The sequence below is a fragment of the Chlamydotis macqueenii genome, chromosome 22, assembly GCF_036417535.1.
Source record: "Chlamydotis macqueenii isolate bChlMac1 chromosome 22, bChlMac1.mat, whole genome shotgun sequence".
In the NCBI taxonomy this organism is placed as follows: Eukaryota; Metazoa; Chordata; class Aves; order Otidiformes; family Otididae; genus Chlamydotis; species Chlamydotis macqueenii.
The window spans coordinates 4,442,774-4,461,134 of NC_141577.1; the positions used below are offsets into that span (position 1 = coordinate 4,442,774).

General features: G+C 52.1%; 2 protein-coding genes across 3 annotated transcripts in view; one reads left to right on the forward strand and one right to left on the reverse strand.

The window, feature by feature from the left end:
* WDTC1 (WD and tetratricopeptide repeats 1) overlaps positions 1-9,076 on the reverse strand; it is a 32,011-nt gene extending 22,935 nt beyond the window's left edge. For both annotated transcript variants that reach the window (XM_086764871.1, XM_086764872.1), the window contains exons 1-2: positions 8,890-9,076; positions 1,494-1,641 (exon numbers count right to left, since the gene is read on the reverse strand). In XM_086764871.1, the coding sequence (XP_086620997.1) occupies positions 1,494-1,601 (108 nt within the window). In that variant the 5' untranslated portion in view covers positions 1,602-1,641; positions 8,890-9,076. The remainder of the gene's footprint in view (positions 1-1,493; positions 1,642-8,889) is intronic.
* Positions 9,077-14,889: 5,813 nt separating this feature from the next.
* The window catches only part of SLC9A1 (solute carrier family 9 member A1), a 30,094-nt gene continuing 26,622 nt past the window's right edge, over positions 14,890-18,361 (forward strand). The window contains exon 1 of the mRNA XM_086765101.1: positions 14,890-15,221. Coding sequence (XP_086621227.1) covers positions 14,900-15,221 — 322 coding nt within the window. The 5' untranslated portion in view covers positions 14,890-14,899. The remainder of the gene's footprint in view (positions 15,222-18,361) is intronic.

An 18,361-nucleotide genomic window follows, 5' to 3' on the forward strand; every position in this document is an offset into this window, starting at 1 on the left:
TCCCCTGTGATCTCACAGGGTTCACAGATGCATTAGCAGATGGCTTTGATGAAAGAAGGCCAACTGCAGAGGCAGGCATGAAGAAAAGGGAATACAAGTCATATTTTGGATGGAACATCTAATGACCAAGGAGATTTCTTCCTAGGACCTGATCCAGCCTTGGTCCCATCCCATGATATATGTCTTCACCATGTCAGGTGAAGACAACTTAGGCCTTCGTTATCACCATTTACAGATGAGAACACTTATGTCAAAAATTACACCGACGGTACTAGGAACACGTTAGCAGTCACAGAGCAGACAGAGAACTCAGAGACGACATTACAGCTCCACAGACCGATGGTAAGTAACAAACTTCACACAACAAAAGCTATTTGAAAACAAAATGGAGACAGATAGAAGGGGATTGGAGGAAAATCAAAACAAAATAGGCTTTTTGTAGTAACTTCCATTACGAACTTCAAACTCCTTGACATATTTTTAAGGATAGCATTCCCAAAACACCGCTAGGCCCAATGCAAGGTGCTGCAGTTATATAATTGCCTTGCTATTGCAAGCTTTGTGAGGTCTGTGCAGTAGGATATTACTTTTTCTACAAGGAACTGTCAGACTTAGCAACCTTCCCAAGGTCACACATGAAAGTCTAACAGAGCAGACAGTGTGCAAAAAGTCCCAGGCTAACGCTCTAACCACAGAACCCTCCCTTCCTTGTTAGAGCAGCAAGATCTTTGCACATGGATTAAATTACAAGCTTATAATACAAAGTTTGGTACCACACTGCAAAGTGAAGATAGCATTGAAGCTCCTGGCTCCTTACTCTGGCCCCTAACAAACCACTTCAGTGAATGCTGATTACCAGCAAAGCTGCAAATGATTTAAGGCCTCTGAGTCCAAGTAATAATTGCCTATTGTGTCTGCTGTAGCTAGTCCTTTCACGTTAAGAGACATTTCACAAACGCAGCCATCAGATGACTGATCCGACCACCGCAGAAGTTTTTCCCTACACAAAGGAAGCAACACACCACTCTAAAGAAAAAAAGACAGAAAGAAACTGAGACAGACATCATTAGCTTTACTACAGTCAGAAAATACCTTTGATGGCAAGATCACACGAAGAGAACACATAAAGAAGCACAGAAAACTCATGAGGGAAGCTAGCTAAGGATCCTTTATGGTGCCCAAACACAGCCAGCCATATTTCTCTCTTCAACGTTGTATTCAAAAGGAACAGACCTGCTGACGTCAAACTAGCACGGTGCGCTCCTGCGAAGGAGAACTGTACCCCTGTTATGCCATACTCCATCCCAGCTCTTCACTAAGGACACTGATAGGTCCTATGTGTTTGCATGTGTTTATACAGCTTATCAATACGTAAGGAGCACAGATCTTTTCAGAATTAAAGGCAACAACACGAGTATTTCCCAATGCAGCATGAACACTGATTCTCCATCTGCTTTCCACCCAACGCAAGCGAACACTTGGCTAACACATACCTTGATCTGTCTGTGGATGATGTCTCTGGTAATGTTTGCTTTTGCCATCTTCTTGCAACGGGGCAGAGCAAAAGAAGCTATCGGAAGAGCTGCTGTGCATCCAAGCATGCCAACAGAGCAAAGATCCACACCGAGCTCATTTAATTACCTGCAAGACAGAGGAGGGAGGGAACAAAGGCAGGCATACAGACATATTAGACCGTTCATATACAACGTCAAATAACTTTACTGTCAAAAACTCGTGGCAGTTAAGAAGGGAAAAGTTTTATATAAAGGCTCCTTGAAGAAACAACATAAGACTGAAGAACAATCTGGCTTAAGAGGCCATCCCTAGTTTGTGGAGAAATTCACGATAAGCAGAACTCCAGGACTACATCAGCCTAGAAAGGCCATGTTTCTGTGCCAGTAAAGACCTTGCAGGTCCAGGGTAGCATCCCATTTCACAGCTTGCCTCCCACCATTACACATCCACTTACGTCCATTTTCACTCTTCCCATTTCCCAAACTCTAAACCAAACAAGACTTACTACTTTGCAAATCTATAAGGCATCGATGTTTTTGGCCACCTCTCCTCTCTCATTTACTACATTTGATTATCAGCCAAAAAAACCCCAAACAAACCAAAAGGGCATAAGCGTTCCTTAGAAATCACAACAGCCACCATCAGGTGATACTATCACTCAATTACATTAGCAATAGAAAAGGAGCAATCATTTTAAGCTGTATTTCCAGAAGAAATTAGAGTTTTCCACCCTCGTAATGGAGTTTCATATTTAATGCACTAACCTAAATAATTTAAACCCCACAGAACTAGCTACACCTGCTAGAAAACGCTCAAATTGCAGAGTGATTTTCACAACCCTGCTCCGGACAGGCTGCGCAGCAAAGGACCTGTCAGCCTCAGAAATTATGGAATTCAACCTCATTTACATACCACAGGCCCTACGTCGTCTCATTTTGACACTTCTACATCTTCTACATTTAAAAATAAATTAAACATCCATTTTGTCCTACGTAATCAAGTAGTTTTAAATTTAAATTTAAACATTTAAGTTTCTCTTTAAAACCATTCACAAGCAGAACAAGCCAAAATTTTCAAATGAGTCTTCTTTTGAATGAGGAAATGCTGATTCACTGAAACAAGAACATTTCGCAGAAACGCGGCAACAAATAACTCCGCTGAGGTCAGGCAGAAGTTTTGACAAACCCTGCCTGATTCTCTACCGGTTCATCTGTCAGGTTTGCTGCAAAGCGAGGGCTTCCACCATTAGCAACTTCAGGGGCACTCCGGTATCCCCAAAAGCCCGAGCTTCAGCTTCAACTTGCTTTCAAAAAAAAACTGTTAGCATGCATACGCAGGCATTTTTCCATAGGTAGGAAGTACCAAGAAATCATGTTTCCTCACAGAAAGCAGAATTCATCCAAAGTGGAAGTTCGGATTGCTTTCCTAACACAGCTGGCTCCTCTCTGCAGCTCCACGGTGAACACAGAAACGTTATCAGACCTACAGATAGCAAGAAAAGCCATACAAACAGACTGAAAATTGGGTTTTCTTGCCGTGGGCTCCTAAGCAGGATTTTCAGGACAGCTGTAAGATCCCTCCAATACAACACACAGAAAAGGCAGAGCTATTTGTAGGTCTCTGAAGAGGAATGTCCCTACTGCAGGAGACAAGCAGCCCTCACCATTGCATTCCAGTCCTATTCTGTATGTATGATGAGGACAAAATTGACAAAATCCCCGCAGCGAAAGCGCAGGCCTTGAACGAAAGCCGAGTCAGGACGATGGGAGGACCTTGCACAGCAAGTCTGCTCCCAGTCCATGCCCAGCGAGGGCTAACGAGGCCGTACTTTCACCAGGACCAGTCCAAAGCCCAGACGTACACATAACAGCCCAAACTCACCACCATCCAAGTCGAGCTCCTGCAGCACGTGTGCCCAGTAAACCAACGTCCTCTGCCATGCGTCTCAGGTTCACCACGGCAAAAGAAGCTCAACTCGCACCACCAGATGTTGGAGCAACCAGCTGACATTTTTTTGGACCCCATCATCTGTTTTAGCGCATAAATTGGGGCTCCCAATTTAGAATCCACTGGCCAGCCTGCAGCTGAGCTGGTGTGTATGTATTTGGCCATCATGTATGCATTTAATCCACATTCCTTTCACTCCAGAAGTAGCACCAGGAAAGCTAGCATGCATACCCAGGAAGACACCTACTGTTTTAAGCATCTTTAACCTCACTCACTCTCATGTTAAGTAACAGTTGCTTCACTCCCAGGCTTAATAGCAAGAGGCAGCACTGTGGCTGCATTTGACCATCAATATTTCACACTAATTCTTGTAGCAGGATGATTAAGCTATCAGATTTTGATACCTATCCTCTGGCTTTCCACACGAGCTTAGCGTAGGTATTGTTTTGCCTGTTTATGGAGACAGAGTCTGTAAGGCGACGACAGCAACCGCCCTGAGGAACAGCTCACAAGCACGGGAAGGAGCTGCAGCAGGCACCTGCAGCAAAGCGCCTTGGCACAAGGGCAGGTGGATCCTGCTGACTCTGCAGCTCAGAGGTAAACACGAGAAACCAGGACAGACCCATCGCTACTCGTGTCCAAGGCCTGCTCTAAAAACCATGCCAGCTGGGCTAAATAAGCTGCAGTGCTGGGGACATCCATGAGGAGGTGGTTTCCAGACACACTTTTCTGCTAAGTTCTGCAAGACAGAAGAGGACTAACTCAAAAAGCAGTTTCAAGTTCGGACAGACTAAAGGCGCAGGGATGAATGGCATCTGTGATCTCTCTCCTCCAGTTTCTCCAAGACACTCCTTCCAGCTAACAAGCCTCCACCTGCCCTTCTCCTAGGCTGGATCCCCACAGACCAGCCTCCTTAAACGAACCCTCCAGGATACCCAAGTGTTTTCTCTATCCACAGCTGCAAGAGGCCAGAGAGACCCTCCACAGGCTCTGCAGCGTCTCAGCGGCTCACCCCTCAGGCGAGGGACTCTGGTACCCGCTGTACAAAACCCAAGCTCTTCTCAGCTCTAGGATTATATCCAGACGCTCCCCTCCTCCTCCTCCTCCTCCTCCACACAGCCCCATTAAACACACCAGCCACCCGACCTCATACAGCACTTTTCTGCAGGAACCTGTGACCAGTGACTGATGACAGTTAAATAACTTTTTCCAGAGAAGTGAATGATCCATTAACCCAAAGTACATTGTTAAGAGACACGAGGGACAAAATTCCAGCAGATCTCAGCGTCTCAGTCTCATCTGCAGCTTTCCACTCCTCTTAGTGCTTCCCTACAACGTTCCCAGACTCTGTCCGCAGTCCCCCCTCTCCAAACAGCATCCGGCTAACTCTTCCTCTTCCCTGCCAGGCAGGGACTGCCTGTCTTCCTCTTTAAGAGCAGTTTAGTTTTCTTTTGATCTTAGGACCCTGAAGAGGCCTAATACCATGCCACAGCCAAGCAGGCAGTCACCTCCCAACTGCCAAAAGCCCCACTGCTCTCTTAAGCCCCCCTGGAAGTATTTTTGTCAGGTTTCCTACCCCCAGTCATGGCTAATTTCTAACCAGCTCCTTTTTATTTAGCTCCTATCTGGCAAGAAACAGCACCAAATGACCTGGAGGACACACATGGAGAAATGCAGGTTCATGGAAAGATACAGATCTCCCACACTCTACAGACAGAAATAACCCATACCAAGAAGCCATTTTACTGCTGAATAAGTTACTGCAAACCCACTGATACACTACAGATCCACTCTTTGACGGTATGAACGGGATGCTCAGAGGGAACAAACATCCAAAGGGCCCCAAAACCTACCCCACTCCTTAAAAGACATTCAAATTTTCTTGCTCTCCAACAAAGTCTCCTCTGCCAAAGGATTCGATACCTTCTGGAACTCTGAAACACACACTGGCCGGGGGAGAGCAGCAAAGTACAGGAGCGTGCTATCTCTGCGGGCGTTTTTAGGGTTACAGATGTGTTGTGGAGCTTTCCAGCTCTCTGGACAAGTCATTGTCAGCTGCGGTAACTTGGAGGTGCTGTCAACAGGTCGTCATTCAGCAGGTCTCCAGAAGAGATCAGCACATCTTAACTTTATTTCTTAAAAGATACAGGTCAAGAAAAGCATCCATTAAATCAGCCCTTTGGTTGACAAAGCGGAGTAAGTCAGAGTTTAAAACAAATGATGCAAAACTGACTTTAAACACACTAATAACAGCATCCAAGGTTACGCTAGCAAACCACTCAGTGTCTTGTCTACCCGAGACGCTGATGCATGCTTTTTAGCATTTGATCATTTAAAAACCGACAGGCTTGAAAAAAAAACAAACACTCAAACAAGAATGCATGAGCCTAAGGTACCTCTCTTGCTAGACAGGGCTTGGTTTGGCGACTGAATGTTGTAAAATGCTTAAAGGTCTCCCAGAACACGCGTCTATGTTTGGCCAAGACGACTGTAAGAGCCTTTCTTGCTTTCACGATGTTATTTTTTTTATTGCTCAACAGGTATTCCACAGCTGCAAAGGCTTTGGCAACCTTAAATTATCATGGAATCACAGACAAAGAATTAAGAAGTCCCAGATTCTCATTCCAGGTCCAGCTTTGTCTACTAGCCACAACTGGTCATGATCCCTGACTCTCGCTCACCACGAACTGCTAGTTACCTCGTTTTTGAGTTCATATGCGTAGAGCTCCCACTATCAACCAAGCATTAAATGCTCTTAACGCTAAAGACTATCCTGACCACACCATTGTACATGCAGATCCGCAGTCTCCAACTGCGTTAGAAACCGACCCTGGCATAAAGCATAACCCCCCTAAGATTTGTAGGTCTCCTGGAAATTATTTATAAATAATCAGAGAATAATAAACTGTGTCTCTGATTTCTTAGACATATAGAGGCTTCCGATCGTGAAGCCCCTTCACGGATTCTGTGCATTTGCCACCGCTAAGGTATGTACGTTGGTGTAGGCGTTCCTCTTTCAGCAAAGCCTCCAGTTCTCGTTTCAGCAAAACCGCTGTGCTAATTCTGTTTACTTTTAGATATATTGTTTCCTAAACCATTCATCCTTTTCTGGCTTTTAACTAAACCTGCACAATCAACTCGTGATGAAATGAGAGGATTAAGTCCCAGTGACAAGGAACAATTTAGGATAAATCTGCACTATTGCTACCAGTGACGATCCCACAAGCAGCTTCACTTCGGCCACACGCAAGAGATCATCATGACCTTTTTTGGTCATTTATTAGATGATACTGGAGCACATTTCTCCATCACCCTTCAAGAGCATCTCTTCACTCAATTCCAAGCCAGGACAACCTTCCTTCATCCCTCACTGTTCCAAACCTGCCTGGAATACCCCAGACAGGACTAAAAACCTGGGATCTAGTTACAGCTGTCACCTCATCCACAGGAACAGCCTCTTCTCAAACCACATCCTGAAGCACAGAGAGGACCATCTCACCTGCAGTGAGCTGCGGTTCACTCACGGACTCTTCTGCTCCCGCAATGCAAAGCTCCAGAGACAGAAGAAGAACTTTCGCAACGCTTGGCCTTTAAATGTGCAGTCAAAAATTAACAAGCCAGATTTCTGCAGGCTGTGGACACAAAATCTGCTGGGTTGTATTTACACTGACAGTAACTTAAGCTCCTGGAAAAGTACACTTTCAAAGGGTGCTTCAGGGCACGGGGAGGAAGGGGAGTAACAAGATTCTCTGTCTTTCCCCAGCTAGCTCTTCTAATTTTCCTGAAACGCTTGCTGTAAGTCTGAAAACAAAGCTTGGATATCGATAATGCAAACAGCTCAGTCGTTTTAATACTGAACAGTCCCAGTGCAGCTGGGATTTGGGGGGTTGCTCCCTTGCTTGAACGTATTTTCCCCTCACAGAACCTCCCCCACACACAGCAATGCACTGACACAGAGAAGTGCCCTGCAGATGTGAGCTTCAAAGTTCAAACCTGGGGAGCACAGCCCCTCAGAAAAGCTCCACCAACACCAAGAAACGCCACAAAGCAGCAGGACTCATTCTGAAATTAGCAATCTTAAATAAGCAATCCAATTCCTAACTGTCTGAATGCGCCCAAGTTTCTCAGTCTCCAAACTCAAGGTCATTGAAAAAAGCAGCACTCCGCACACTACAAGCTTTGTGGATACACGACTCATCCCAAAGGAAGATTCCTATGACTCTTCCCTTAAGCATCTATAAATTACTTCACCCATCCAAATACCGCCTAGGACCCAACCCAGCAGGCTTCTTTAGCCTCCCACCTTATTTTCCCTGTCCTCTTTACCTGACTTTCTAAGAAGTCACAAATCAAATTTAAATATACACATATAAATAGGTAGATTTTTTTTTTTTTAACAAACCTAGGAAAAGAAGAGGAACTGACCTGGTTAGCAGCAAACACCTCATAAAAAGGAGGTTTTGCTACAGCTGAAGGCGTTGACAGGAGCAGCAGTCGCTCTCCAGGACAGATGGCTCAGAACATGCAGCCAGCCAACAACAGAGGAAAGAGTTGCTTACAAGAAAGGTGGACAAGAGAAGAGGCAGGATCTGAGACCTGACAGACCCAGCACAGGGGAAACTTTGATATGCCCAGAGACGCTGGCCCACACGGCGGGGACAGCTCAGCCCCTAAGCTGGCATCCTACCTCTACCCTTCATCCTCAGCTGACGCGACCATCGACAGGAGGAAAGGGAAAACGCAAGACACCTCAGCCCGGCACAACTAACAGCCCGATGCCAAGACCCCACATGGCCCTGTATCTCCAGGAAGAAGTTTAACCAGCAGACACTGTCAGAGGAGGAAAGGCTGATCTCCTCTCCAAGGAAAGGTGCACCCACTGAGGCAGGGGAAAGTTTGACATGAAGGCTTTAGCGAAGGAAAGGTGAGCAGGGGAAGGAGCTGGGCAGAGTCAGCCCTTAGGAAAGGGGAGAAGAAAGTGAGGACAGGGCAGTGCCAGCTGTGGGAAAGGGAAAAGAAAAGTAAAAAACCAGGGGATGAACCTGGCAGGGGGTAAGTAGCAGCTGGAGGATGCAGGTATCAACAGGGCTGGGGAGGAAGAGGTGCTTGGCTCGGGTCGGGGGGGGGGGACAGGCAGAAAACGGGGGATGAGGGGCTGGGGAGCTGCACAAAGGCGAGCTGCTTAGGAGAGACGGGATCAGGCTCCTGGCAAAGGCGGGGGGGAGCCTGGCAGGGAGACGGGCGTGGGGGGCACCTGACAGGGCCTGGGGTGCGGGTAACTGACAGGAAGAGGGAGAGAGCAGGGGAGAAGGGAGGTAAGGGGGCGGGGGGGGGGAGAGCTGACAGGGGAGGGGGCACGGGGGAGAGCTGGCAGGGAGGAGGGGCTGCGGGGGCGGGCGGGGCCCGGCCGGCCCGCGGGACCGTTACCTGTCAGGCCTCCCGGGCGCGGGCGCAGCGGCCACTGGAAGTTGCCAGGCTCCATCCATGCAGGGGGTGGAGGGGGGGGGAAACAGGACCGAGCGGAGACGGAGGGGGGAGCCAAAGGGGCCCCGCAGGCGCCGGGTGCCGTCCCCGGGGCGAGGGGAGGGCCCTCAGGCGCGGCCCGGCCTAGGCCCCGGCCGTGCCCCCCCGCCCCCTCCCCTGTTTACCCCCTCCAGCTGTCCGGGGCTCAGCAGCACCCCCCTGCCGCCGCTCTCCCCGCGCAGCTCTGCGCATGCGCCACGCCAACTGCGCCACCAACCCCCTCGCACCCGCGGCAACCTCGACCCCGCGCAAACGGCGTAAGTCGCTTTCGAGAATACTTCCCCGTCCGGCCCTCTCGGCCGCCGACGCCTTGTGATTGACAACTCCCCGAGCCAAGGGGAAAAGGACAGAGCGCGTCGCACGGGCTTGGCCAATCGGTGTGGAGCGGGGCGGGAACGCGGCGCCGCGAAGGGGCTGCTGGGAGTTGTAGTCGGTGGAGGGAGGTATGGCTGCTTTCTTGGGCTGGCGTCTAGAGGCCCGGCCACATCTCTTTCTCTCCTCGCGCCAGGCCCTTCCTCGGCTCCTCTTCCTCCTTCCGCTTTCCCTAAACCCGAGGGCTGCTTAAAGCCAGGCCTCGCTGGGCCTGGATCCCCTCAGCTTGCAGGCCGCAGTGGGGCCTAGGCCCCAGCTACCTCATGCACAGAGGGTTCCCCCAAACACGGCCCCGGGGGGGTGGGGGGGGGTTGGGTTCCAGGGCCCCCTTTCCATTCCCCTCGCTGCAGCCGGCAGCCATCCCGCAGGGCTGACCCCACCGCAGGGGAAGCCACCAGGCCGGTGCCTCTGCAGGCAGCTCATGGCCTGAACTTCTCAGAGCCAGTGGGAAACCAAATCCCTGCCCGCCAACGTTTGGTCTTTCCGCCAGCAATGCCTTAGAAGTAAATGCACAGCTCCCTCAGGCAACACAAAGTTAGAGGGGTTTGTGGCGGGGAAAAGAAGAACCCTGTGGAGGGAGCCAGGGGGTGGCAGTGTTTGCAAAAAGCTTCCCTTCGCCTTGTCCTTCCATTGCCCCGCACACCCTGCTGCTGGCCCTGGGGACGCTGCTGCCAGGCCTTGGGGTGAAGGCAAGGCTGGCATCTCCTCTAGTCCTGTTTATCTTAATGCACCCTCCCGAAAAGGAGGGGTGTGTGTAAAATAAATCAAAAGTTATGAATTCATCTCTATAATTTATTTCCACAATTAAACGTTCTGAAGTCTATTAATAAAGTGTAAGGAATAGTTTTAAATTTTCATTTAGAACTGAATTCCGTTGCCCCTAGATAATCCCAGCTACATAACAGAATAAAATTGCTACTTGCCTATTCTGTGTTAACATAAAGAGCAAAAACCCCTTTAAACTGGACATCACAGGGAAGCGTGAGGACTCTCCCATACACCTCCAGACTCTCAAACAACAGGCCAACCACTAGCTGTAATGATTTGTCTTAATCTCATAACCCATTAACTTATTCAGCTGTTGACAAAGTTCTTTACGGAAGATAATTGTTAATTGTTGCCTCTGTATTTGTCCCGACTCCTTTAATTAAACAAACAATAATCGAGATCCATCACTATCATCCTTACAACAGGGTTTTATCTTCTTTTCTCAGATGCCATCCTCATGGGGATCTAAAGCTCTACGCAGAAATCAGGCAGACTTCAGACGCCCTTGACATAGGAGTTTTACTTGCTGACGGAGAGAAAATTGGGGCACAGAAGCTTGATTTTTTTTCCACCCTGGTGACAGACAGACATAACAGTGGCTGAAGCCAAGGAGGACCAGGGGTTCTTGCTGTCAGAGCTGAAGTTTCCTGCTGCAGTCTCAAAGGGAACTGGAGGCACGTTGGGGAATGTAAACAAGGCATTCTCCTCCCAGCGCCCAACCTCCTGCAGGATAAACACCACCTTGGGGAGTATCCTCATGAAACAAGGCTGCAGGGTTTGCAGTCCAAAGAAAGGTACGGGGAGCAAGGAATAAAACTGCCTGGGAGTTGGACTTGCCCTTCTTACCATGTTTGAGGGAAAAGAGTTTAAGTCATACAGAAGGCATTTTTAACACTTTCGGCAAATGCCTGTCTCCTATTCTGTTCTCAATCTATGCGACACACAGAACAAAGAGACAGGTCAGTGTAAAAAAAACCCCACAACATGCACACGAAAGTCAAGTTTTACACCCCATGCCATAGGTAGGAAGTCACAGCGCACATGGACACAGGTTCATAGACATAGACCTTATTCTGGGAGAGAGAAGCAACATGGTTTGTCCCCCAGACACCTGGCCAGCGAGCACTGGAGCTGGACTAGGACTGTTTGCACGTTGAAATGGCTAGGCTAGAGCACTTCAAATAACATTTAGAGTCATGTATCCTTTAATTTCCACTTTGCTGTGCTGCTTATTGGGGCAGACCAGAGAAAAAGAAAATCATTTGAGAGAGAAAGCCTGACCTGCACCCGCCTTGCTCAGGCAATTGTGAGTTGCAAGTGGGGATGGGGAGACAGCCAAAGTGTAAATAGAGAGGTAGCGGTGCCAAGTTCATCTTCATCAAAGAAATGCACAGAGGATGAGAACGAAAGAGCTTGGTCTAACACAGAAATGGACTATAAACGTATACAAACATTCTTGTAGCCAGCGTGGGCTGCAGCCAGGAGGTACAGCAAGGTCTGCACGCCTGGTTTCTTTGAGCAAATCTGCTGCTGATTCCTTGCACGACTCCAGAAAACACTTCCCTTCTGGTGTCTCTGCCTGGGTTTACCTCCCTGTACAATGTAAATGATGAAAAATATTTACACCTTCTGATCAAAGCTTCTGTGGAATAGCAAAGCTTCACGGAAGATTGTCCCGATACGAGGGCTGATGCTGTATTAGCGTGTGCTGGGTTCCAAAGCTCTGAGCGCTCGCCTGGCCTGGAGGAGCAGGGGGGAACGCTGGTGGCTGGGTGAGAGAAGGTGCCCAGCCGCACGGGTGCTCAAAGGCAGGAGGTGTGCAGTATTTCCAGGGCCCAAGGAAGACAATTATGAGCTTAGGTATATACACAGTGTCTGATTTTGCTTTCTAAGATGTAACAGGATAAGCTCTGGGGTATGATAACTTATGTAATTTGCTTGATGGGACATTTTTAAAGCTCCATCTGCCCGTTCGTGTGGTTGTATTGCTCTCTTTGCAGGCTAAGAAGCTTAATCCTCATTATGCTCCCTCCTGATGCGAGGGTAGTGCAAGTTCCAAGAATCACGGGGAGCATCTCGGCTGGGCCATGAAAAGCTGGAGGAGACTGGACTGCTCTCCTAACACAGGAGATACAAATAACTGCAAAAAGCCCCGGGGCAGCTCAAGCCCCAAGGCCCCGATGGGAATATTTGCCACTGTCAGAGCGCTGCAGTGCTGATGGATTAAATCGGGAACACAGATTTAATTGGATGGCTCCAGGTCTTTGTCTCCCGATCCGGAGAAAGCAGGGATATCTTTCCACTTCGTCAAGAATTTGCACCAATTGAAATCCTTCACGGGGCTCAATAGGTTGAAAGGCCCTTGTCCAGCCAGTACCATTCAGCCAAGTTAATTTGACTCTGCATCCCCCGCTGGCAAATGGACAACAGCCAGGTACTGGACAGTTTGGACCTACCCACCATGGCTGCTGACTGATCCAGGCACCAGGAGGTGGAAAAATCTGACCCGGTTATTTCACATTGTACCTGTTTTAGCTTCTCAGAACAGTTTCTGAAAGCAAACCAGTCCTCAGTGTTTTCTTCTGAACAAGGCTCTAGTTGGCTGCGTTCTGCCAGCGCGCGATCCTGCTTCAACCAAAACACGTATCAAGTGCCGTCGTCCAGGATTGGGCTTCTCACCCAGATATGACTAAGCCCTTTCAAAATGAGACTCGCTCAGGATTTCTTGCTTAATTGCTAAAACAGATTAATTTGACTATCCAGAACATAACCAAGCAGAAGAGAGGAATTGACACACCTAGCTGGTTGCTGCTCAGGCTGATGATTCACTTTAATTGACGGGCCACGTTTGTTGACGATTTCCACCAAGGAGCTCCAGCAATGCTGCTCCCCTCCTATCTGCCAGGAGGACGAAGGGCAGTGTCCCTGCAGCCTTCCCCGAGCGCATCCGACCGCCAGCGCTTGGGAGCTGATGCTGTCTCAAAACAAGAACGTAACTGATGCAAACCAGCAAGTGTAACCTTCAAAGCTCGAGTTTTAGCTGTCATGTGTCATGTCAAGAGCCTGTGCCTTACCTACACCAAGTGCGCCCAAGGATTAGGGGCTGCATCTTTACCAAAAGGCTCATTTGCCCCTGAAGTTTAGCCAATAAATCCGTTCAAAACTCCCACCGGTTTTGATAGCTCCAGCCACACACACGTGACACTCAGGAAGTCAGTAGCAGAGCCAAGAAATCAGGGTGCCTGAGCCCAGTCCCACAGTGCCGAGCAACCCCCTTCACACTACTCCAGTGGTTTTATTAGAACCTTATCAGATTTCCTGGTGACTCAGACTATGCTGGTGACCGAGGCGAAGGGCACGGCGTGCCAACAAGCACAGATGGGGTTACAGCACCACGTTGGTCTAGAATAGCAGCCAATGCCCACCAGGCCCCTCGAAGCTAAGCAGACCACGGCTGTCCCAGTCCAAGCAGCAAACACGGAGGAGGCAGGTGGCTGCTCCGCTCTCCCTGACCGGCCCAGGGTGCTCCGCTGGCCCCGTGAGCCCCGGCTGCCCCCCGGCTGGGTGCCTGGGCCGTGCACCCGCAGTCTCCCTGCCACCTCCACGGTGCTGGGTATGGTGCAGCACTGCGTCACCCCGCTGCACCCCTCCAGCAGCGGGTACCCGCCAGGCCAGTCTGCAGCTCCTGCTTCCTTCCCTTTCTTTTGCACCCCTGTGCCCTTGCATTAGGGCCCCTTCAGCTCCTTGCACCCCTCCTTTCACTCCCCCCCCCCGTGCCTCTTCGCATCCAGCCTTGCGTTAGCAGCCTCTGTCCTCTTTGCACCGCACCCCCTTGTCTCCTTGTACCCCGCCTTGATGCTTGCACATTGTCCACTGCTCCCCTCTCCTCTGTGCACCCCATTTTCAGTTGGATCTCACCTTGCCTTAGCACCCTCCCACTCTGCTCCCCGCCTTTGCGCTGCACCCCACTTTGCGCTGCACCCCCTCACCTCCAGGCTCCCCCTTTGCAGTAGCACCCGCCTTGTGCTGTACCTTCCTCCCCTCCTCCACGCACCCCCCACTCCCCTTTGCCCTGCACCCCTCTTGTATGAGCACCCCCCACTCCCACGCTCCCCACTTTGCACTACACACTTCTTGTACCGCACCCCCACTCCCTTGCACCCCCGTTTGGCACCGCACCACCCCACACACCTCCCCGTCCCCTGTACCCCATCTTCCACTAGCACCCCCGCTCCTATGTTCCCCCCTTTGCACCGCACCCCCCACCGCGCACCCCCTTTGGCCCTGCACCCCCCTTTGCACCGCACCCCCCCCCGCGCACCCCCTTTGGCCCTGCACCCCCCTTTGCACCGGACCCCCCCCCCACGCACCCCCTTTGGCCCTGCACCCCCCTTTGCACCGCCCCCCCCCCCGCACCCCCTTTGGCCCCGCACCCCCCTTTGCACCGCACCCCCGCCGCGCACCCCCTTTGGCCCTGCACCCTCCTTGCTCCAGCTCCCCCGCCCCGCTCCCCAGCAGCACCCAGCACCCCCGGGCGCCCCATCTTCCTCTTGCCCCCCCCCCCCGCCATCACCCTCCTCCCCCGGTTCCCCCCCCCCCCGCCCCGCCGCCGCCGCTGCCTCCGCCCCCGCCCCTCCCCGCCGCTCGGTGGGATGTGCCCCGGCGCCGCGGCCGCCCCAGCTCCGCTCCGGCTGTCGGCGGGGCGGTTCCAGCCCCACGCCGCCGGCGGGCCCCGCCGACCCCCGCCCCCCCTTCCCCAAATCCCACCACCGCCATGGGGGCCGCGGCCCTGCGCGCCCTCCCCTGGGCCCTGCTGCTGCTGGGGCCGCTGCTGCCCGGCCAGGGCTTGCTGGCCTCCGAGCCCTGGCAGGGACAACTGACCCAGCTAACGGGGGACGAGATGGGGGGCTTCACCCCCGCGCCCCCCGCCTCCGCCCAGGAGATCCAACCGCTGAACAAGCAACCGGCCAACGCTTCGGGAGAGGGGCACGCCAAACCCCGCAAAGCCTTCCCAGTCCTGGGCATCGACTACACCCACGTCCGCATCCCCTTCGAGATCTCCCTCTGGATCCTGCTGGCCTGCCTCATGAAGCTGGGTAGGTCGGCGACATCGCGGCGGGGTCCCGGGGGCAGGGGCACCGGGGAGGGACCCCCCCCAGCACCGCAGAGAGGGACCCTCGGCTTATTGGGGCAGGCGTCTTGAAGGTCCCAAGGAGGGACCCCCGAGCATCCCTGGGTGGGACCCCCGGGCTGAATGGGACGGATGGTCCCGCACATCCCAGGGAGGGAGCCCTCTGAGCATCCCAAGGAGGGACCCCTGGAGCATCCCAAGGACAGACCCCCGGGCGCATGCCAGGGTGGGACCCCCCAAACATCCCAGAGCGAGCTCCCCTCCACGTCCTCTGCAAACCCCCCAGGCACTCTGGGGCAGGGGTGGGCACCGCTCTCCCCACGACCTTGGGTCTCTCCGTGGGCCTGGCAGGCAGGGCAGCGGCAGCCCAGCCTCAGCGCAGGCTTTCTCGCCTCGCTGTCCGGGAGTGGGGCTGAAGATGCTCCCCGACCCCTGACCATCCCCTGTTTGGACCAGGTTTGCTTTCCTCCTTTTGCCGCTCTAGCAGCAGCAGTGAGGAAGCAGCCGGTTTCTTTCTTTCTTTGCTTCCTTTCTCAACCACAAGATGCCTTTTGTAACCTTCGAGAAGTCGCTTAAAAAATTTCCCAGTGCTTCAGCCTCCCTTCCTCGCCCTCCGCCGCAAACCAGGGTGGGCAGCTGCCTCTGCTGCAAAGCGTCCGGAGGATTCCTGCGTTCAAGATAACGAGCATCAGGGGCCAGAGGGTTGGCAAAAGTCACCCGCTATGATGACCCGCTCTGGGAAAGCATCAGTCTGTCAGGGTTGTTGACAAAGTGTTTTCCAAACTTCTGTGGCTGGATCAATACCAACCGAATTATCCCAAAGAGTGCGATGTGATGTCACTGCTTGCATCCGCCGTGCTGGACCTGGCCTCCGGCAGTGCAGAGGTCAGGCTGGCCCTGGTCCCGTCGTGATAAAGCCAGGAGGGCAGGTGAAATGTTTGCCTGGCAGGAGGCTTAGAGCGGGTGATGGGAGGGAGGGGAGCTCTGCGTTTCCTTCATTTTGCTCCTCAATTACCATCAGAGATTTAATAACGCTAACGGCAGCGCTCCTTATGGAGCACTCCGGCTTGCTGATTGAAATCTTGCTTTGGGAGCTTTTTCAAGCTGTTGTCTGCTGGAAACCATGCCCTGGCCTGGCCTGGAGGGGTCCAGGAGACCCCCAGCAGCTCAGATCCTCCCTGCCCAGCTTTTCCTGAAAATACCTCATCCCCTTCCCAGCCTGCTGTGAGCACGCGTACACAGGTAAAGCCCCATTTTCACAATCCCTTCTGAGTGTTTTATTTATGTGTAGACTCAGGAGTGCAAACGCTTCAGACCCGGAGCCTTTCCTGCCTGTCTGGGAGACAAGCGGTCAGGGAAGAGTGGAACCAGGCGGGATCCATGGGGTTTGTCCCTTCCCGGCTTTGCCCAAAATGCTTTAAGGCACGCTTAGCGACAAGGTGCCTCGCCGTAGGAAACGCAGCCACGAAATCTCCTTTCCCAGGGCTCGCCCAGCGCATGTTAAGCGACCTCTGCTAGCTGTTTAGGGCTATTGCACTGCGTTTTCAGTCCTGTCTCGGAGAGCAAAGAGTGATGAAATCAGAAGTATCTGTGCGGAAGCTGTGTAGAGAAAGGAGGAGCTAACGGCGCTGGCCTGCGGCCCTGCTCCAGGCGTGCTTTGAGAAACCGCCGCTGGAAAACACCAGAATGGGCAGCGGGAAGCAACTCCTTGGGGATGTACGTGGTGGGGGACACGGGGGCATCGCCGCTCGCCGGCCTTCCCCCCTCCCACAGGCGCCTTCCGTCATCGGCGCTGCGCTGGGTCACTGCGTGAAGCTGCTTCCGCCGCCTGTGCCTGAAGTTAGGGCTCGTTTGTGCCGCAGGAAAAGTTATTTCTGGCGGTGAGCTGAGCCCTGTCGGGTCTTACATGTTAAAAGTATTATGCAAGACTGTGTGTTTAAGGGGGGTATTTTGGGAGGAAGCTGCCTTGCAAGTTTGACCAGGGTCTTTTGGAGATGGCATTGGGATAACTCTGCAGACTTCCAGGGATGCTGATTGTGCCAAAATCCGTACCTGAGGTTACCGACACCTCTAACAGGGGCTTCAACTGTTAGTATCCTTTTCCCTGGCCGCCTCTCCAGGGTTTCGAAGCTGCGTCAGGGCGAAGGGATAACATTGCTTGTTCGCGTCGTCTCGGTGCATAGTTCCCAAATTGCTGGTACAGCTGAATATCCAGGCTCCCTCTGCATGCGACCTGCCAAAGTATCTCGCTGCGCAGTGTCTAAATATTGGCTCCATCCATCCCTCCCTGGATCAGAGGAGGTTGTGCAGGAGCAGCAGAATAGGGATTTTTTTTTTCACCCAGGGATAGCTCTTACACAAGCGGGCAGTGCTGCAGGCCTGTGCAGTGCAGTCCCTGACAGCAGGATGAGGCACGCACATCTCCAGGCTCCCTGAACCAGACAGGGTCTGGAGCATCCAGTTTCCATGCAGAGGGGAAGGGAGATGATGAGCAGAGCAGGAATTTATGAAGCTTCCTCTCTCTCTCCTGTCCTGTTAGTGTGCACTTATTGATGCAGAGGGATAACTCTGCAAAACCCCCCAAAAATGTGCAGGGGACAAACATCTTTTCTCTAAGAGAGGGCTGTGCGTGACAGCTTGGCACCTCGTGACTTCCCCAGCTTCTCCAGCTCAGGATGCCCCTTTGCTGGCTTACGGCTGGCGAACGAGCCACGTGTTGCTGCAAAACTGAGAGTCTTCAGCCATATGAATGGTTCCTGGGTGTCTTCTGCTGGCGTAGCGCAGGGTGACCGTGCAGAGGAGCTCAGAAGAATTTATAGGGCTCTACTGTGGGCCAGGAGATACAACCTGACCCTTGTCCTGTTGCTTGGTATCCCCTCATTGCTCTTGCCGCTTCGGACAGCTATTGGGCTTAAGTGTTTCCCAGGGTTGTCCCTTCCAGGCGATTTATCCTCTCTCCAGCAGCTCTAACTGCGAGTTTGTTTGAGGAATCAAAAGTGTGAGCTGAGCCCTTCCCCTCTTGATACAGTTCTTGTAAAATGACTGGTTCCTGGAGGGTTTGTCACCTGTGAGGGGCTGGCTTTCTGGGACAGAGGGACTTCTCAC